Source organism: Meriones unguiculatus, chromosome 17 (genome assembly GCF_030254825.1).
Source record: "Meriones unguiculatus strain TT.TT164.6M chromosome 17, Bangor_MerUng_6.1, whole genome shotgun sequence".
In the NCBI taxonomy this organism is placed as follows: Eukaryota; Metazoa; Chordata; class Mammalia; order Rodentia; family Muridae; genus Meriones; species Meriones unguiculatus.
In genome coordinates this window covers 98,102,337-98,124,257 of record NC_083364.1, presented here as the reverse complement: position 1 = coordinate 98,124,257, position 21,921 = coordinate 98,102,337, and the positions used below count along the sequence as shown (strand labels likewise).

Sequence of the window (21,921 nt, the reverse complement as noted above, 5' to 3'; positions counted from 1 at the left end):
ATAGATAAACAGATGATGGATAAATGTAATAGGTAATAGATAGGTAATAGATGGTAGACTGATGATAGATGGAAGATGACACATAGATTAAAAATATAGCAGACAGACAGACAAAGCCGGGTGGGGGCAGTAGACAGCTAGATGATAAACAGGAAGAACGGCGCAGAGTACCATCACTGGAGTGTGGGCAAGCACTGCAGAAGCAGGCTGTCTTCCACCAGTGTTTCAGGGGAACCACGGCAGCCTGACCAAGGCACTTGGAGCACACACCCTGCAGCGTCAGAACCGCGGCTGGCGTCCTGTGAGGCCGAGCAAGGCTCACAAGGGAGCATGGCCGAGGGTGAGGAGGCCAGGCCATGGAGAAGCACTCCTGCAGAGGCTGCCCTGCCTGTGACTGCACTGTGCAGCGTCTCCATTACCCCTGTCACCCACAGCCTGGCAATACTAAATAGAAAATTACAGAGATAAGCAGCTTATAAGTCTAAATGACCTTTATGACAGCACACTGACCTGACTCTATTACATTTCTTTTATTAGTTACAGTTGTTAATTTCCTGCAGTGCCTGGCTTAGGAATGATGCCTGTCACAAGCTTACAACGCTCAGCGGGAAGACAGCAGCCGCACAGCCGGGGCTAGCCTCGGTCTCAGCCATGGGAGATCTGTGCCAGAGTTTGGCGGCTGCACTTGCCCCACTATTACCTGGCTGTATTTCTTCCTAAGTCATTTTGCGTTTCATGATTCCCCTGCCTCCATTTTCCTGAGTGTGTACTTCTCTTTCCTGACTAGGCCCCCAAGAAACATTTGCAGAATGGGATGATCCGTGGCTACCAAATCGGCTACCGGGAGTACAGCACCGGTGGCAACTTCCAGTTCAACATTATCAGCATCGACACCACGGGCGACAGCGAGGTGTACACCCTGGACAACCTGAACAAGTTCACCCAGTACGGCCTAGTGGTGCAGGCCTGCAACCGGGCGGGCACGGGGCCATCCTCGCAGGAGATAATCACCACAACCCTGGAGGACGGTAGGTCTGGCGGGCGGCCGCGCCGTTCTTCTACCTGTGCCCTCAGCCCTGCTCCCTGTTAGCTGTCTAACCTCCCTGTCAATTCACGCCAGCCCTGGAAGGGTGAGCACTCGAAGGCCCAAATGTGCCCCTGAATCTTCCTCTTGGCTGTGTGAACACAACAGTGTGCCCTGTATTTGTAAAGCCAAGACTGTTCCTGTCTAGAGAGCGGAGATCTTATTTTCTAAGTCTTTCCCCAAAATTGGTGTCGAGAAGCTTTTGAAATTTTTCTGTATGTTATTATAATTTCATTTGTACCTCTCTGCAATGATTGCTTTCTATTCCCAAGCATTCTGTGGCCAGAGAAAACCCCTAAAAGTTCTCTGGTCTCCGGAGCAGGTCCCATAGTGACCACGCGCCCCCTAGTGACCGATATGGCTTCATGCGCACTTCCTTGAGGGCAGGGAACATCCAGCAGGGCTGATGTCGGGGACCCAGCAGAGCTGGCTCTCCCCGTGGTGGAGTTAAATCAGCACACTGCCATTTGCACGACTGCTTGCACACTGTGTCATTTGATCACACACTAGAGAAGGCAGGGAGGGAAGCCTTAGAGAACAGAACCTGGAAGAGCAGCGTGTTCGTCCACTCCGCAGGGCTAGTGAGATCCGCTTTTCCACTTGGCTTCAGCTAATGTTGGACATCCTCTCCTCTCCCTAACACTTAACGTTGGCATTCAGTCAACACTGAAAGCAGTGTATAAGCTGGGAGTGGACACCATTAACCCCAGCAATGGAGAGGCAGGCTCTCTGTGAACTTGAGGCTAGCCTGGTCTACACAGAAAGTTCCAGGCCAACCAGAGCTGCATGGTGCCATCCTGTCAATGGATGAGCAAACAGCATATACTCCTAACTTCTTTTCCCTTCTTCCTCTGATAAAGCACTGTGCTCTTGAAAAGAAGGTTTGGGAGATGAGGTGGGAAGCCGTGTGATAGTACCCCTCTCCCTCATTTCCCGATAGCCTTTGCATCAGGTTCATTAGGTACAGAGGCAAAGTGCATGCACACTAACATAGCTGAAAGCAGGAGCCTGACGTGGTGGCGGGAGTGAGAAGCAGACAAGCAGTGTCCTACTCAGTGTTAAGACAACATACGCTCAGTTCAGGTCTGGGATGACTTCCTGGAAGTGGAGTCACTGTGATGACAACTGTGTAGCCCCAAGACCTTTAACCAATCTGCAACACTCCTGTGGGGAGCTGTGCTGCCTTCCCTTCCTTTGCTGCTGATCCACTACCGATTCCCTGTGGAATCGCACAGGTATCACAGATTGTAGTGATAGATGTAATGATGTACCATCTCTTTTCAGTGCCCAGTTACCCTCCTGAAAATGTCCAAGCCATAGCAACGTCGCCAGAAAGCATTTCAATTTCTTGGTCCACGCTGTCCAAGGAGGCCTTGAACGGGATTCTCCAGGGGTTCAGGGTCATCTACTGGGCCAATCTCATAGACGGAGGTAGGCGGACTCCTCAGGGTGCTGCGTGTTCCCAGGGGTTGGTGAGTGTGTTCCTGGGGGACCCTGCACAGCCTGCAGACCCTCTGCCTGGGGTGAAATCAGGTTGCAGGGGACCACTACACCAGTGAGCACTTCTCTCTTTGTTCAGCCTTGTTCAACTGCCTGACACTCGAGTCTGTGCACTCCCATGGCTTTTCAAAGGCAGCTTAAGCCAGACAGTGGTGATGTATGCCTTTAATTCCAGCTCTTGGGAGGCAGAGGCAGGAGGATCTCTGTGAGTTCAAGGCCAGTCTAGCTTACAAGAAAACAGGTCCAGGGGCTCTGTTAGACAATGAAGCTCTGTCACCCCCAAAACAAACAAACAAAAGGCAGCTTGAAGCATTCTAGAGAGTAGCAGTTGACTAAATTAGGCATTGTCATGTTTCCTAAATTATGAGTGTCTATGTCAGAATCGCAGGCAGCTTCAACATTAATCTCTGTGCAGACTCAGCCTACGAGTCATGACCCTGTGAGGTCACACAGCAGATACTTAGGATAGGATTTTTAACAGTAGCAAAGTTATAGTTATAAAGTCACAATGAAATAACTTTATGGTATGGTCACCGAGCATGAGGAACTATCTTAAAGGGCCACAGAGTTTGGAAGGTTGGAAACCGCTGCTCTAGAACATTGTATATAACATGTGCCCACATTTGTGGTCCTTTTAGTCCCCAAACAGTTCCCACATGAGGGCACTATGGTCGACGGGTGTGGGGACCCCCACACCAGAACACCTCGAGAGCCATGTAATCGTTCCCATGAGGACACACTAAATCCAAAACCCCTGGTTTAAACAGTCTACACATCTTTCCCAACTCCCCATTCCTGGCATGTTTCTGTGCTGGCTCTTCTAGTGCTGTGCCTGAGGACACTGGCCTGGCATGTCCCTCCTCTGCTCTCAGTGCTTTGGGGACATGTCAGAGGTAGCCTTCACGTAGCCAGCTGCCCCTCCAGTGTGTGCTGGGTCCCTGCTCACACCTCAGTCCTCCTAGTAACAGGCTAGTCGCATGGTACCACGAACCCTGCTCACAGCACCTGGGCCTGGGCACACAGATGCCAGGCCCCTTCTGGTCCCACACTGACTTGGAAGCAGCTGGCTTCTAAGCTCATGGCCATACAACTGTGTAGACACCTGCCACATCGTTCCGACGGCTTTCAGTTGCCACGTGCCTTCTACCTGGTGTGGAGGCACAGTGTTCCTGAGGAACACTGGGGAAAGTAAGGCAGATTTGGCACACACCAGGTTCTCACACTCACCTGTCACTTTGGCAGTGACACAGAGTTCAGCATAGGTAAAGGGGGAGTGTGCTGAGCCAGATTAGCTCCAGTGCAATTCTCACTCAGCGCTTGCTGAGTGGTGTTGAGGCATGTACACACAGTCAAGAACTCCCTGATAGGGATGAGCAAATAAACCCTGAAACCCTGATGTGCAGACCCTCTGAGGAAACAGCCAAACTGTTTAACTGCCACCCCTCTCAATCCCCGCTTCTTCTGGTTACCAAGATACAGGTTCAGTTGTGGAAGACAGCTGAGTTCTGGGAACTTCGTGGATGCCAAGGTGACCATAGGCAAAGATGCAGGCTAGCGCTGGAATGTTCCCACAGATACCTGAGATTGAGTTGGGTGCCTAATCTGCATATGCTACAGCAGAATTTTACAAGTAGAAACGATGAGCCTGGGAGACGGCTCAGTTAAAGCAGAGTTTGGACCTCTATAATCAGTGTAATGCCTGACAGGCATGAGGGCCTGCCATCATTTCAGGCTTTGAAGGCAGGGACGGGGGTCTCCAGGGAAGGCTGTCTAGCAAGGCCAGGCATATCCGAGGGATCTGAGTTTGAGTGGACAACCCTGCCTCCAAGAGTAAGGTGAAGGCATGTGCAAGGATGAGTCTAAGCATCAAACATGCACACGCATGTGCACCCTGTACACATGTGTGCCTGTACATGTGAAAATACCTGTCTTGGTTTGCCTTCTGTCACTGGGATAAAACACCGATGAAAAGCAGTTTGGGGAGTAAAGGGCTTATTTCAGCGTACAGTTTATTGTGCAACATGAATGGAAGCCAAATAAGAACCGCAAGGCAGGAACACTGCTAACCAGCGTGTTCCTCAAGGTTTATGCAGCCTGCTATCCTAGACACCCAGGAACATCTGTCCAGGATGGCATTACCCACACTGGGGTTGTCCCTCCCATGTCAATCAGTGTGCGAGAATATATACACATAATATATATATAATACTATTTATATAAAGAGAACCCTCCCCTTCCAGAAGATTTGCGATGAACAGCTACTAGGTACATTGACAAAATGCATCTGTCGATGCATTTTGCTGCTTGCCAGCGCGAGGTCTTCCAAGGTGACATCATGATACTGGGATTTGACTTACCAAGAGTGGACTACCGTTAGATACATTTCTGCATTTTCAGACCTTTTGATGTAGGTGATTTTGGTTTTCCCAAATGGTCTGTGGTGGTGATGTCCTGTTGACTTGTGCACAGCTTCTCCCTGGGCTTTGTGTGACAGGCTTGGCGCTGAGCTCCCATCTTCTGCTTTTGTTCTCCAGAGCTGGGCGAGATTAAGAACGTCACCACCACACAGCCTTCCTTGGAGTTGGATGGACTGGAGAAGTACACCAACTACAGTATCCAGGTGCTGGCCTTCACCCGCGCAGGGGATGGCGTCCGCAGCGAGCAGATCTTCACCCGCACCAAAGAGGATGGTGAGACCTAGTGTGTGCACGGTGGGGGCTCAGATCCTACATGCCCGGAGACACACGAGGCTCACGCCTGGGCTGAAGCCACTTCTGGGAAGGGTCGGAGGGCTTGCCCTGGGCCTTTGCCCATCAGTCTCCTCCAGACCTCATTGATTCCAGTCTTCACTGCCCTCACACAGAGCCAAGCAGGAATTGGGCCTCCATCCCAGCAAGCCACCTCACTCAATCCTGTCCTCTGTAAAGGCTTCCCTGCTCTTCCCTCTCTTTCTCCCCCTCCTACTTCACCTTCTCCTACTCTTTCTCCATATCCCTCCTCCCTTTCTTCCTGTCTCTCCATCCTCTCACTCTCCCTCTTCCTTTTCCTTGTCCCCTTATCTAGCTCTTTCTTTTTCCCTTTTTATTTTTTGATTGTTTCAAGCAAAAACACCTCCTGTCCCAAGGCTCCCAGGCCTGCTTCGTCGGTCTTTTTGTTTGTTTGTTTGTTTGTTTGATTTTTTGTTGTTGTTGTTCTGTTCAAATAACTTTAATTACTACCAGGGTCAGCTCTTTTGCTTAAAAATTACGATTGACCCAAGTCTTACTCCACATGGGTTGGATCACCTCAGAAAGACTTGATTTCAAAGCTCTGTGATATATTTTGTGTGTGAATTCTTACAAGGATTCCTGCTGACTAAGTAGGTTTTGACTCCCATCTGGCTCCAGACCAGCACTTCCTGCTCCATACAAGCTAGCCTGCAGTTCTTATTACTTTACAGAAAACTCCCTGCTTCCTTGTCCAGGCTGTTTGAGGAACAGTGTGGGTCTTAGCACATAGCAGAGAGGTAGTGAGAAAGGCAATTCTTGGTGAAGGAAGTAACCTGTATCAAATGAATGCCCAAGAAACCTTCCAGAAACACCAAACACAACGTAGCCCAGGAAAACGCAGCTCCTAAGTTCTGTGTGGACTAAATCTGAACTTAGCCATCCTCCTCCCCAGGAAGTGAGGCAGGTTAGGGAGGAGAGCCCTCACTGTGGCCCATATGTCACCAGCTGGTACTAACAAATTTGGTACCTCTGCTCCCTCAGCTCATGACCCCAGGCATGCTGTTCTTCCATTCCAGCCCATGTGTGTCCTAGAAGTAAAGCTTGGGACTCAGGTTTGGATGCAAGGATGGGACCTTCTCCTCCCCATCCCCCATCTATCGTCCACATGATCACCAGATACCCAGAGGGTGCCTTCTCTTTCCTCTACCCGGCTGCCCCTCCAGGACCCAAGCCCTGCTCTCTCTTACACAGTCCCATCCATCCACTCCCTGTGGTAGTCTACCAGCTTTCACATGTTACACTGAGGTGTCTGCACGGAAGTCAGTGCTCACCTACCTTAGTTTTTCTACATAGAACATGTTCCTCCAAGAACATGCAGCTGTTGGGCAGATCTACTCAAAGACACTGGTTCATTTCAGGAAATTTAAAGTCAATGCAGTGCCTTAGGAACCGCTAGTGCCTCGGAGTATCCACAAAACTAAGCCCTGAATGGTAAGAGATGTTGTTTAATTGTCAGACGCGGTTAGAGAGCTGTGTGGATGCTGTTTCTGTGTCCTGCTGTCCACAGGACTTTGAGCACCATACTTTCTCAGAACAACAGGGAACCAAGTTGCTACAGCCCTCAGACCATACTGACGAATGTATGGAAACAGGTGAGGTAACTGTGCCTCAAGCTGCCATAAGGAAGCTGCTACCCCCTCACTGCATTTGTCCTGCTTTGTTCTCTCCTCCCCCAGAGCAGGGAGAATTACTCTTTTTCATCACTAACTGATGATACAAACATCTCTGAAATTATTTAAGAAGGGAATTGATCTGCAGCATAAAATTTGACATTAGCAATTTTCAGGAGACTGTACAGAAATCCAATATAAAGGGAAGGCTCTGCGTAGCTCACATCAACTGGAAATTTAGATCAATTTTTAATTTGGCATCCAATTTTAGAAACTGTATTTGGAGCCCGAGGCCTACGGTCTAACCTGCTTGTCCACTGGTCTTGGCTGTTACAGCTGGTGCAGGCAGTGGGTGGAAAGATGACTGTAGACAACCCACAAGACCCTATAAGGAAGTGGAGAATCCCCTCGTCCTCATGCTGTGGGAGAAAGGGAATTCAGAACTGTCAGTATTTCTTTAGGAAATGGAGCAGAAACTGGATAGAAAGAGGGAAACACAAAAGATTTAGTAATTTTTGGCTGGTGTCCTCACTTGCTTTCTAGCACCAAAAGCAGCTAGGGGAGGACAGGGTGTATTTCGGTTTCCACATCACATCCATCATTGAGGGAAGTCGGGCAGGAACCGGAGGCAGGCTGAAGCAGAGGCAGGCTGAAGCAGAGGTAGGCTGAAGCAGAGGCCCTGGGAAGTGCTACTGACTAGCTTGCTCCATGGCTTACTTTCTTTCTTCCTTTTCTTTTTATTAATTACAGTTTATTCACTTTGGATCCCAACTGTGCCCCCCCATCCCTTCCCAATTCTCTCTTCTTCTCCTATGTCCCTCCCCCAGTCCAATGACAGGGGAGGTCCTCCTCCCTTTCCCTCTGACCCTAGTCTATCAGGTCTCATCAGGACTGGACTCTGTCTTCCTCTTTGGACTGGTAAGGCTACTCCCCCCTTAGGGGGAGGTGATCAAAGAGCCAGCCCATGAGTTCATGTCAGAGACAGTCCCTGTTCCTATTATTGGGGAACCCACTTGGACACTGAGCTGCCATGGGCTACACAGGAGTTCTAAGTTATCTCCATGCATGGTCCTTGCTTGGAGTATCAGTCTCAGAAAACGCCTCTGTGCCCAGTTTTCTTGGTTCTGTTGCTCTCCTTGTGGAGCTCCTGTCCTCTCCAGGTCTTACTATTTCCCACTTCTTTCATAAGATTCCCTGCACTCTGCCCAAAGTTTGGCTATGAGTCTCAGCATCTGGTTTGATACCCTGCAGGGTAGAGCCTTTCAGAGGCCCTCTGTGGCAGGCTCCTGTCCTGTCCCCTGTTTCCTCCCTCTTCTGATGTCCATCTTGTTTGCCTTTCTTACCAGAGGTGGCTTGCTTTCTTGTATGGCCCAGGCCACCTGCCCAGGGGAGGAGCTGTTCACTGTGGGCTGGACTGTCCTGCATCATTTCTGATCAAGGAGACACTCCCACACACTTCCCTACAGGCCAGTCTGCTGGAGGCATTTCCTGAGTTGAAGTTCTTTCTTCCCACATGACCCTTGTTGGTGTTGAGTTGACAAAAGCAGCACAGGAGGGTGCTTGCCCACTACCCTTGTAAACCAGCATCCAATATAAACAGGTGTTCATGCAAGTGCCTGTTTGGAGAACAATTCTCTTGTCTAGTTTCTCAGAAGATTCTTGGCCTCATAGACATGTCCTTGGGCCTATGGCCATATTCAGAGGTCTAAGCATAGAGTCTCAGATCCATACGTCACAGTGCTGTGTCTGTGGCCATCATCTTAGGGTAAGAACTGTCGAATTTTCAGATCTATTTCTCAGGACCCTTAGCTCAAAAACACACAATTTGTCCTTGCTGAAAGAGCCTAAGAGGTGACTGGCTTGACAGCTTTATTCTTTCCAGCACAGTGACTTCCGAATTCTACAACATTTGTGGACTCTTAATATAATTTTATTTGCCAAAACTATAGCCCAAGCATAGCCATGCAAGGAGAGAACTCAAACAAAACATGATGCATTAATTTTCAGTAGCTATTTCCATTCTGAGGCAAGCACTAGACTCCACCTCAATCCCTTTATGAAGCAGTAAACAGTAAATGTGCACATAGAGCCATCTCTGTTCAGACTTAAATATTTACTAAGCATGTCATTGGTGCACGTGGAGTCTGAGGCCAGCAGTGGGTGGAATGTGAGATCTCTGTGTCCACCCCACCCCACGTGGCATCAAAAACATTTCTTCGGTGAGATACCTGAAGGCAAGGCCAAGGGAGGTGTAAAGCAAAAGCAGCATCTGAAAGCGTTGACCACCCACAGCCTGGGCCTGTGCAGCCTGAAAGCACTAAGAATGTATTAGTTGCTCTTCTGTGGCTGCAATAAAACCTGCTGACAAAAGCAACTTAAGAAAGAGGGGGTTTATTTTGGTTTCTAGTGTCAGAAAAACTGTCCAGTATGGTGAGGATGGCACGGCAACAGTCAGGGAGTCTGCATGCAGGGGCGGGGAGCTGGGTGATCACACCTCTTCCTTACACAAGAAGCAGAGAGAGAGAGAATGAGGGTGGGTGGGCTGCGACGCGCTTCCCCCAGCAAGCCTCTCAACTTCCCAGAACGTAGTTTAAAGCAGAGCCACTGGCTGAGAGCCACAGTGTTCAAACAACAAGGCTTTAGAGGACATTTCTTACTCAAACCATCACAGAGTGTGACTATCTCAGTGGCCCTAAAGATGGAGTGTGTGTGTGCGTGCATGTCATATTCCTCACTCTCACTCCCAGCCCCCACAGCACAGCAGTTTCCTTGGGGACAGGAGGATTCTGACATCCACGTCTCCGACCCTTAGTCCTTCTTTGAAAGGCCCAGCCCGTCTGCCAGGTCTTACACTCTTCTCACCATCTTTCCCAGTTCTCCTCAAGCCTTGGAGGAAGGGATATAGCTGTCCCAGTGGTGACTGAGCACGCAATGATGCCCTCCTTGCCTTTATAAAGATCCCGTTTCTAAACACAGCAGTATCTGGAGTCACCAGGGTTAGGACTCCATGTATGAATGCGGCCCAGTTGTGGGGACACATTGAGACTCTTGGCATTGACACTCACAGAGCTGAACAGGGAGCGAGGCCAGGCCATGGGACAGCTGCTGGGGGGGAGGGGCTGTCACCTGGGCAGCCATGGGAGGCTCCATGCCATTCTGTGACTAACCCTGAATTTTCCAGTTCCAGGTCCTCCTGCTGGCGTCAAGGCAGCAGCGGCCTCGGCCTCCATGGTCTTCGTGTCCTGGCTGCCCCCACTCAAGCTGAATGGCGTCATTCGGAAGTACACGGTGTTCTGCTCCCACCCATACCCCACGGTAAGTCAGGGAACAGCCACGTGCTCTTCCAGCATCGCCCAGGCCTCTCTGCTCATCCCCTCCCACACGGCCTTCTTGGGGGCTTTCCTTGTCATGCTGTCTCCACGTGCAATGCTAAGTCCTCATTTACACCTCGTTCCCGAGCGGTCCTGCATCATTACATGGGTGCAGTTGCCTGGAGCCATTGTTTATCTGGCAGCTTCCCAGGCCCTGGCAGCTTCCCAGGCCCTGCCAGCGGCCTGTCAGAATCCGAGTGCAGAGGCCATAATTGTGTCTTAATTGATAGTCGGTGGACGGCAGCTATTGATTGTGCTGTTAGGCTCCAGGCTAAATGCCCTCCCTCCTCCTCCCTTCTCCTCCCCCTGCAAGCTTCTGCCCACCCTCCCTCCCTGCCCTATCCCACACTGAGAAGGAATCACGGGACTACCCCTGCTGTTTGAGGTCCTCCACAGCAGCAGCAGCAGGATAGGGAAGGCTCCAGAAGCCATACACACCATTTAAGACTGCACTAACTGCCACTGCTGTGAGGAATGCTGGGTCATAATTACCAATTTAAAATCTCCATGCCCAGGCACCAAGGTGTATCAGAAAAGAGGGAATTTAGAGAAAGGCCAGGTGTGCAGCGCAGATCACCCTAACTCTGCAGAGGCATAGATGGGTGTGTCTCTGGAACCTCCAGTCTGTGTGCCACGGTGTCCTGGTGAAGTTTCTAATGCCGCCATAGCACCATGGCTAAAAGCAACCTGGGGAGGAAAATGTTTATGTGGCTTGCTTATATTTCTGCGTCACTGTCCATCACAGAGGACAGTGAGAGCAGGAACTGAAGACAGGAACTCTCTCCCTCCCTGTGGGCCACCCATCAGCAAAATCCCATGGACTTCATTGTGACGGGCTACTTTCAGGGATCCTAAGGTCTTAAGGCTCAGCCATGTGGGAGCAGGTGTCAGACCTGCCTTCCTCTGTAAGACTGAAGAATGTCACCAAATTCATTTACCAGTCCTTTCCTTGGAGTGATGTGTTTCCCAAATCCACATTCTTGGAGTGCTGAGCCTGAGGCCTGCTATGTGTGCAGAGCATGAGTGGTGAGGAGCCAGGGGTCTGTTTGTGGCTGTAGCCCAGGGCATGTTCAGTGTGTGCAGCCACCCGTCTGCTGTGACGAGGAGATTTAAAGCTCAGACTGTGAGACTGGGTTCCAAACTTTCTGCGGGGTCTTCATCTGTCAACTCTGCTGCTGTCAGATCCTTCAGCTTCTGCTGCGCCCTTCCCTCAAAGCTCAGGAGTAAGGCCAGCCTTCTGAAGACATGCTTGCCACTCTGCTTCTGGTAGAGCATGGATAAGAACCCCAGCACCTGGTTCCAGGATAGCATTGGTTCCAGCATAGTCCCAACTCTGCCAAAGAAGGGCAAGTTGTCTGTCTGTGGTGGGCAGAACACTCACTGTCCACCCAAACTGCCTCCTTACTTCCGTTCATTTGCTCCCTACTCGCCCATTTGCTGAAGCTGTCAGCTTTGCTCTTTGAGTCCACCAAGCCAAAGGATGCCGGCAGAGCTCAGAGAACCCCCAGCTGGCTCTCACTGCCTCAGACTGCTCCTCACCTCTCAACGCGAGTAATCGCTGCTTCTGGGAATATGTGTGTAGCCAGCAAGGGCTGGAGAGACGGCCCTATCAGTGGAGTTCTTGCTGAAGCACCAGGACACCAGCTCAATCTCGAGAAGCCATGTGAAAAGCTCCACCTCTGTTGGGAGGTGGAGTCAGGCGCATCCCTGACTCACTGGCTGGCTGCCAAGCCTAAGCAGCAAGGTCCAGATCCCAGTGACAGACTCTAAGCATCTAAGGCTTAACACTGAAGGTTGACCTTTGGCACGTGCACACACACACACACACACACACACTTTCTGTTGTCCAACTACACTATGTCTGAGGCCTGCCCTGGATTGCGGTTGACACAGCCAGTGGCAGCACATTACAGGACACTAAGTCGCCTTCCCAGCAGCTTTCAGCTGCAGACAGCTTCTTGGTTGGAGATGAGGCTCTCGGCTGGCTTGAACCTGTGTGGGTCTTGGTATGCCACCTCACAGTCTGCGAGTTCAGCCTTGGTATGTCCTGAGGACACTGTTTCCCTGGTGTTGTCCACCCCCTGTCTCTTGCAGCCTTTCCTTCTGTCCCATAGATCCCTGAGCCTTGAAGGGTCTGATAAAGACAGTCCACTCAGGCTTCTGAAGTCTCTCTCTGATGAAGGTTGAAAAAGGCAGTGATCTGTGGGTGTAACAGACATCACTAGGAGCTGTTTCACTGCTGAGGTAATTCAGTGGGTTTCCCAGGGCTCACGCGTATCTAGTCCCAGGTTCTTGGCCTCATCGACAGTGTCAGATACAGGTTGCATCTCAGAGTGGGTCCAAACTGCGTGGAGGTTAGTGCTTCTCACTCCCATGACATTTGTATCACTGCTGTGTTACTGGGCATGTTTGCTACTGTGGCTCACGGGGCTCATGACTGGGCGGTTACTTTTCTTCTCCAGTAGCGTGTGTGGCAACTTCTAGCACCTTGAACAGCAGTCGGAAAACACCACATTCCTTTTCTTTTTCAGCCATGTGCAATAATGAGCAGCAGAGGGCAGCATAGGCTGCAGACTCATTGCATCAGTCTCATAGGCAGACTCATTGCATCAGTCTCATAGGCAGACTCATTGCACCAGTCTCATAGGCAGACTCATTGCATCAGTCTCATAGGCAGACTCATTGCATCAGTCTCATAGGCAGACTCATTGCATCAGTCTCATAGGCAGACTCATTGCATCAGTCTGGCGCTCCCCCGCCCCAACCCCGAAATGATTTTATAGTTGAATGTAGAACATGGGAAGATAAATCAGGACATGGTGTGCCTCTAATTTGATCTTCTCTTTGGGTCCCTTGGCGGCGCAGCTCCTCGGTAATGTCTCCCCCGCCCCCAAGGTCCCTAGCCCAGCTCCCTTCCTCCCTAGGACCTCCTGAAGAAGAGGCAGTTTGTTCTCACTGCTCTCACAATAGGTGGTTACATTATGCTATTCTTCTAGTTCAGATCTGCAAAAACAACATTGTTAGAGACCTCAGATGTGGCCAGAATATCACGCTAACTCTGAATTAACCAGGTCTGTGTTCTAGCTGTTTAAACCCAGAACTTATAAAACATCCATCTCACCTCAAAAACCCTGAGAATGCACTGAGATGATAGCCTCTCAACCAGAGAGGATGACAGCGCAACCCCCAAGTTCATGTAATTAGAACCTCAGGATGCTGTCTATTTAATAATAATAATAATAATAATAATAATACCTCAAATACTATTTTTCCATTTATGTATTTCTTTATTATTATTATCATTTATTACAATTTATTCAATTTGTATCCCAGCTGCGGCCCCCTCCCTCATGTCCTCCCAATCCCACCCACCCTCCTTCTTCTTCTCCTATGCCTCTTCCTTGATAGGGGAGGTCCTCCTCCCCTTCTGTTTGACCCTAGACTATCAGCTTTCATCAGGACTAGTTGCTTGTCTTCCTCTGTGGCATGGCAAGGCTGCATTCCCCCTTAGGGGGTGATGATCAGAGAGCCTGCCACTGAGTTCATGTCAGAGAAAGTCCCTGTTCCCCTTACTAGGGAACCTGTTTGGAGACTGAGTCTATGGCTACATCTGAGCCATGGTTTTAGGTTTTAGATCCTCTCCATGTATTGTCCTTGGTTGGGGTATCATTCTCTTTAGGGGCCTCAGGGCTCAGGTTTTGTTTGTTTGTTGTTGTTGTTTTGGCTCTGTAGGTTTCCTTTTGGCACTCCTGTCCTCTCTAGGTCTTTCTATCTCCCCATTCTTCCATAAAATTCCATGCATTCTACTCAGAGTTTGGCTATGAGTCTCAGGCTCTGCTTCGATACCTTAATCGGTAGAGTCTTTCAGGGGCCCTCTGTGGTAGGCTCTTTTTCCTGTCCTGTTCCCTGTCTTCTCCTGCTTCCAATGTCTGTCACATTTGTCCTTCTAAATGAGGATTGAGCATATTCCCTAGGGTCTTCCTTGTTGTTTAACTTCTTTAAGAGTATAGATTTTAGGATGTTTGTCCTATATTATATGTCTAATAACTACTTACGAGTGAGTATATACCATGTGTGTCTTTCTCTTTCTGGGTTGCCTCACTCAAGATGATCTTTTCTAGTTCCATCCATTTGCTTACAAAGTTCATGATTTCCTTGTTTTTAATAGCTGAGTGGTATTCCATTGTGTAAATGTACCACAGTTTCTGTATCCATTCCTCCATTGAGGGACATCTGGGTTGTTTCCAGATTCAGGCTATTATGAATAAAGCTGCTACAAACATGATTGAGCAAATGTCCTTGCTGTACAGTTGAGCCTATTTCAGATACGTGCCCAGGAGTGGTACAGCTGGATCTTGAGGTAGCACTATTCCTATTTTTCTGAAAAAACACCAGATTGATTTCAAAGGTGGTTGTACATTCCCACCAGCAAGGGGAGAGGGTCCCTTTCTCCCACAACCTCTCTAGGAGAGGAAGACTTCCCCTGTCAGTGGACTTGGGGAGGGACATGCGTGGAGAAGGGGGAGGGAGGGTGGGATTAGGAAGGTGGGAGGGAGGGGCTTATGAGAGAATACAAAGTACATAAAGTGTATTAATAAAAATTAAAAAAAGACAAAACAAGACACTAAAATTTAGATTTAAAAAAACTCAAATACTATTATAAACAATCAAAACCCCCAAAGTGTAATACCTTTTAAAATTCTCATATTAGGGGCTAGAGCAATGGCTTGGTGGTTAGGAGCTCTTGCTTCCTTGACAGAGGTCTCTGGCTGAACTGGAAGCATTCCCATAGAAACTCACAAACATCTGTACCTCAGGTTCCAGAGGATCTCACATGTTCTTCCGGCCTCCAAGGGCACCAAGCAGGAGGGTGGCACACAGCCACATAGTCAGGGAAAACACATACAGTAAAATAAAAATCTTTTAACATCTCAGACTAGAAAGTAGCTGAGCTGCATTTTCCTTAAATTCCTCTGTCTATAAAATCTACCCATGACAAATACATAAATAACCACCAAGCTATAGAAACCATCTGCTTCATAATGCCAAGTTCAGAAATGTGAAGTTAAGCAGCAGAAATTTCTCATCAATGAAGAATAAATATCAAAAATGTTAAGATTGTATCATCCACTAGCTGTGAGTTCCATCAGTTATTCCCGGCTCAGATACAATGTTTTGTTTTGTCTTGTTTTGTTTTAAGACAAGGTCTCCTGCCTGCAAGCAGACCTCAAGCTCACTGTGGAGCTGAGGAGACTTAAACTTCCTTCCACATCGACCTCCCAATACAGGCACTTGCTGGAATCAGCCTCAGGCCTCCAGCACTCTCGGCAACTGTCCCACCGGTGCAGTACAGCGCAGACCCTTTGTGGTAGTCCCTTTTATGGTTCAGATGTAATATGCTCCCCAGCTGCTGAGGCGCAGTGTGCCGCATATTGCTGAGGAGGCCGGGCCAGCCCTCTTCTTAGCTGGCTGAGGCATTCCTCACAGCAGAGAAGAGTGAGCAGGGTCTAGGCAGTGAAGACTGATTCCCAGCTGGTTCTGCCCTCCCAAGGCAGCGTGGCAGAGAGCAGCTGGGGCTGAGGACCCGGGTGTGGCCGAGGACCTGTGGGCTTGCAGGGAACAGCTTCTGGTGGTGTCCGAGTGAGTGACGTCTGAGCGGGCAGTGCTGGCATTGCCATGGCCAGCGCCCCTCGCAGAAGCCCCCCTAGGCTCGCAGTAGAAGCCCACTGTCCTGTCCTGGTGTTCCAGCTCACCGAGTCTAGCACTCTTAAATGTAGGCATGCCCCAGCTTGGTCCCTTTGCCCCTCTCAGTGTTCTCCTATCTCCAGCAGCATTGCTCTGTTCTCACACTGCACTGTCACCTGAGGCTGAGCCACATTTTTATCTCTAACCCTGAAAACCTTTGGAAACAGTATTTTATTAATTCCTTGAGAACAATGTGTAATGTATTTTGATCAGATTCACTCCCTAACCCCACTCCATCCACGCGGCGTTCCTTTCCTTCTACCCTGCCCTCTTGCCCTCTTCTTTGAAAATCCTTGGCTCACTCTTGGGTGTAGCTCCATCCCTAGAGTACCGTCCGGGGCCACGCCTTCAACAAACACTGACTCCGTTTCCAGCAGCCGCCATTGCCAAGAGCTCCGGCGAGGCCCGGAGCATGTGCTCGGATTTGGTCTGGCTGTGGTTGAGGCGGCCTGTTGTCCCAAATGCTGTAAATTCCTATGGACAACTATCAGGTCACATCCAGAAAACCTGGTCTCATTCCAGTCATCTACACCCACTGGCTTTTAGAATACTTCTGCTCTCCCATGGTGATCCCTGCCCCCGGAGAGGACCAAGTCTGGTGTAGACAGCCCAGTTAGAGCCAGGGGTTCCACAGTCTCCCACTATCTGCACGCTGTCCAGTTGTGGGTCTCTGTGCTCACCAGCATCTACTTCAGAGAGACGCTTCCCTGGTGAAGGTCTAGAGATTCGTTAATCCACGAGTATTAAAATAAGTCATTAGGGATCAGTTAGTCGTATGCTAATTCATCAGTGACAGTAGTAGTCCGAGGGTACAGGATATCCCCAAGGGCACAGGACGCTGCCCCCTAAAGTGCCAGCATGGGTCTCCTCTTGTGGAGCACTGAGTCCTATTTGTTAATGTCCTAAATACTAACATCTTGAGAAAGAGCACACCTGTATGCCACATCCAACATGCCCAGATCCACCTCACCCTCCATCAGCCACCTCGCCCTCCCTGCCCTCACCATTCCTGATTTCTGGGGTTGCTAATGTTCTAAGCATGTTCTTTTTTATTTTTATTTTTTATTTATTACAATTTATTCACTTTTTATCCTAGCTTTAGCCCCCTCTCTCATTCCCTTCCAGTCCTACTCTCCCTCCCTCTTCTCTCATGCCTTTCCCCCAGTCCCCTGATAGGGGAGGACCTCCTCCCCTTCCATCTGACCCTAACCTATCAGGTCTCATCAGGACTGGCTGAATTGTCTTTTTCTGTGGCCTGGAGAGGCTGCCCACCCCCTCAGGGGGAGGTGATCAAAGAGCCAGCCCATGAGTTCATGTCAGAGACAATCTCTGTTCCCATTAGTAGAGAACCCACTTGGAGACTGAGCTGCCATAGGCTACATCTGTGCAGGGTTCTAGGTTATCTCCATGCATGGTCCTTGGTTAGAGTATCAGTTTCAGAAAAGACCCTGTGCCCAGAATTTTTTAATCTGTTGCTCTCCTTGTAGAGCTCCTGTCCCCTCCACGTCTTCCTATCTTCTCCTTCTTTCATAAGATTCTCTGCACTCTGCCCAAAGTTTGGCTGAGTCTCAGCATCTGCTTCACTACCCTGCTGGGTAGAGCCTTTCAGAGGCCCTCTGTGGTAGGCTCCTGTCCTGTTCCCTGTTTTCTCCCTCTTCCAATGTCTATCCTATTTGCCTTTTTGAGTGAAGATTGATCATCTTACCCAGGGTCCTCCTTCATGCTTATCTTCTTTAGGTGTACAGATTTTAATATGTTTATCTCAACTCTGAGATTTTCCCTTACACCCATAAGAATGGCTAAAATAAAAAACTCAGGTGACAATACATGCTGAAGGGGATGTGGAGAAAGGAAAACCCTCCTCCATTGCTGGTAGGAATGTAAACTTGTACAACCACTTTGGAAATTAATCTGGTGCTTTCTCAGACAATTAGGAATAGTGCTACTTCAAGATTCAGCTATACCACTCCTAAGCATATATCCAAAAGATGCTCAAGGACACAACAAGGACATTTGCTCACCCATGTTCAGAGCAGCTTTATTCATAATAGCCAGAAGCTGGAAACAATCCAGATGTCCCTCAACTGAGGAATAGATACAGAATGTGTGGTACATTTAATACTACTCAGCAATCAAAAACAAGGAAATCATGAAATTTGTAGGCAAATGGTGGGCACTAGAAAAGATCATCCTGAGTGAAGTAACCCAGAAGCAGAAAGACACACATGTACTCACTTATAAGTGGATATTAGACATCTAAGCATGTTCTTATCCTCCAACCAGAATCCAGACTTAAGTTTAATTTCTCACCTATCACTCCTTATCAGGTTGGCTGATTACCAAATCATTTATTCATCTGCTCAACCAATGAAAAGCAGAAATGAACAAAACACCACCCTACCTCCACACACTGAGTCAGGCTCTGGGCTCACCTCAGTGGAAGCTATGGCACACTGCATGCAGCCTGGCTGCATGTTAGTGGAATCTGTGCCAGAAACTTTCCTTTCTCTCATGCCGTGGCCATGGTGAGTGGCTATTAGCTCAGCTCTGTGTGCGTTCGCTCCAGGAGACACCCAGGCAGGTTTGTAGCAGAGATTGATGGGGGATTAAACGCTTCTCCAGAAGTCGTCGGCCAGATGCCATCCCGGCCTCCCACCCAGACGCACAGCCAGACCCGCCAGGAGGCACGGTCAGATCATGTATACAGAAACCCCAGGGGGGGGGCAGAGGTGCCATGTAACGAAGGACAGCCCAGTGTCATGTGCAGCAGACTTCAGTCCAGGGCACAGGCACCATGCCTGCCTGCTGCTATGACGATCATGGACTCAACCCTCGGGAATCTTGAACCCTAACTCTATTTTTTCAGGGTTGCCTTGGCCAAGGTGCTTTTCCACAGCAGCAGAACAGTCACTAACAGCTGCACATGGGTGTGGCTCAGCCCCACACGTACACACAATATACACAAATACCCAAGTTCAGGAGGCACTGTTAGTCTCTGGGCTGCCTGAAGGGATGACTGGTTGAGTAGTTACATGTCAACTAACAGGGTGGAACTGAACATTGATTTTTCCTCACCATGACAGGAAAGCATTCTGCAGACACTGGACATTTTCTGTACCCAAACGATGAAGGCTACATGCCTGAACCTTTTCACACCTGGCACAGAATCAGTCCTTCTTTGTTCTCCCACAGTGACCTAGCTGTGGGTCCCTTTGTTTTCAAACAGCAAATCTAGAAATCATGCTGGCCTCACACATCAGGCTAAGAACAGATCTCTGTGCTTCATCTCTACACCTGCAATCTACCAAGTTTATAAGCGCTTTGCTGCGTTTTCTTCTCAGTACAGACTTGTTGGGCCCTCTGTGCTCACGGGAATGCACAGCGCTCTAACCTCTAGCACTCTTCCACTGAGCACACAGGTGTGTGAAACCTGGAAATACTTCACAGAAGCAAGGACACATCTAAACACACCAGCCGTAAGAAACTAATTCCAGTTTATAAAAACTCTTGGAAACTGTGTTCTGGAAACTTCCTGCAAATTCCTCCATGCTTCATAGATAGTTGTAATGAATGTGACTGTAAATCTCCTGTACGCTTCATGCTAGAGTGTGTGTATATTGTGTGTGCACTTGCATGTGTGGGCGTGCACATGTGTGAATGTACTTGTGGAAGCCAGAGATCAGTGTAGGCTGCCCATTCCCTCCACTGTACCTATTCTTCCCTCCGGGCAGGGCCTCCCACTGAGTCTGGAGATCCCTGAGAGACTGTGAGTGTCTGGCCAGTGAGCTCCAGGATCTCCTTTCGAAGGCCTGTCAGTGTGGGGTTGTAGATACGACATGGACTTATGTGGCTTCTGCAAATTAGAGCTCGAGTTCTCAGACTTGTGCATCAAGAATTTTATACACTGAGCTGTATCCCCAGCCATGTGTTTTCACCGAAAAGCTCATCCTTCAGAAATGTCTTCCTGCCAAGCATTATGGGAGCAAAGACAGACAGGCAGGCTTTGTGGGAGTTCAAAGCCATGGCCAGTTCCATGCCAGCCAGAACTACATAGTGAGACCCTGTCTGATAAGTGAACAAACAAACAAAGAAAAATATCTTTCCCTCTCATAGGACCAGCCAATCATGAACAATCGCTGTTCATGCCCCCTGTGGAGCCTGCACTGTGGTTTTCTTTCACCATTGTCATCAGTGGCCCTTGGTGCCACTAGGCATTGTGCAACCATCTAATTGCCATGATAGGACTGAATGCCAGTGGCCTGCACCAGTAGGGTAGGGATTACCTAACCCTTGGGAATCCCAAAACCAATCTCATGATTTAGAGTGAAGGAGAAGAAAGTGTGCATGCCAATGGCATATGTGGAGAAGCAAGCCCAGGAAAACTCTTCTGAAGCCCAAGGTCATGAGATAGCTTGTTCGCCCTGTGAGAAAAGCTTCCGAAAATAGGTCTTCAACATGGCGTGTACTTAGCCAAGAAGGCAGTATGTTTTACCTGAAGGTTCATCCCCACTGCCGCCTGCAGCTTCCCGAGTGCCCATGGGCTAGAATTCCCTTCAAAAAGCAGTTGTAATTTTTAGACAAGTTTTAGGTAGAGAGGCTTGGTGTATGCCGCCTTCTGTCCCACTAACACCATCATGCAAGCAGCCAGGCCTGAGGCCTATTGCAATAGCTGGAGTCACTGAGCCCAAGGGCCATGTCAGGACTCTCTTCCTGGTTGCCACCCTGTGGGTCAGGGCAGCCACGTGGCAACAGGCTGGTCTAGCATTGTCAAAGCACTCCAGAAAGCTCCCTGCTTGCAGATATCTCCTGTTCTGCCTGTCGCCCACCACACATGACCAGGACCATGGTTTGGCTGAAATGCCCTCTGCACCAGCCTTTGGAGCCTTTCAAAGATTCTGGCTTTGAAAACATCTGATCTCTTTGATTGGGCCTAGTATTGTTCTGTTTAAAGAATTAAGTGGGCTTTGGATTATTTTTCTATCAAGAGCAATGGAAATCCATATTAACCCTTTCCAGTGAGGTATGATACTAAGAATAATCACCACTGAATTTCTTCTCTTCTGAGAGTAGCTGCACGCTGCTGAGCTTGTTCTTTTGTGGGGAATTCAGTGAGTGGGTGACAGCCATAAGTGAAACTAATAATACCCTTTTGACAGAGAGGCAATTAGGTGGCAGGTGGCATGACAATGGAGACAGGGTGGTAAAAGGAGGGTTTATGGTTAGGAAGTACCTAGAAAAGGGAAGAGGCTGTCATGTCAGTTCTAGTGGGACAATGACCTTGATTCTAGGTAGTGTCTCTCATGGTCTTCCTGGATATTACGTTTAATTCACTGCAAACTATAATAGCAATTCTTTTTCTATATTTGAAAGTACAACAAATGAAATAGTTGTATTTGAAAGGCTCCGTAGAAGGCATCCAACAGTTATACATATGGGTAAACAGCTCTGGTGACCATAGGAGACTCAGAGGGACCCAGAAATGATCCAGGGTAACACACATCTCCTAATGGTAGTGTCTTCCCTGCCAGCATGGCCTCCTCAGCAACCATGGACTCCGCAGGCTCTGCCTGCCAAAGCTCTTTGTGCTCATCATCATCTTCTGGAGAGGAAAGCTGTGAAATAAAACATTGATTGTATCAAAACGAATTATACATAGAATTTTTACAATCTCACAGCGATCCAGCTAACTTCATGTTCTGATTAGAATGCAGGCCATTTCCCTGCCTCTAATCAGGAAGACTTACATGATCTGCAGGTGTCCATCATGGCTCCCCCACTAAAGCAGCTTCTGATTTCTATACCTTTGTCTGTCTTTCTTTCTTTCTTTCTTTCTTTCTTTCTTT

At 48.9% G+C, this 21,921-nt stretch overlaps 1 protein-coding gene across 3 annotated transcripts in view; it reads left to right on the top strand.

Moving 5' to 3' along the window:
- Dscam (DS cell adhesion molecule) overlaps positions 1–21,921 on the top strand; it is a 547,677-nt gene that overhangs the window by 450,768 nt on the left and 74,988 nt on the right. For 2 of the 3 annotated variants that reach the window (XM_060370834.1, XM_060370835.1), the window contains exons 17-20: positions 788–1,028; positions 2,369–2,515; positions 5,119–5,274; positions 10,144–10,277. In XM_060370834.1, the coding sequence (XP_060226817.1) occupies positions 788–1,028; positions 2,369–2,515; positions 5,119–5,274; positions 10,144–10,277 (678 nt within the window). Of the gene's footprint in view, positions 1–787; positions 1,029–2,368; positions 2,516–5,118; positions 5,275–10,143; positions 10,278–21,921 lie in introns of those variants that run through there. The other variant, XM_060370836.1, reaches the window with a different exon arrangement.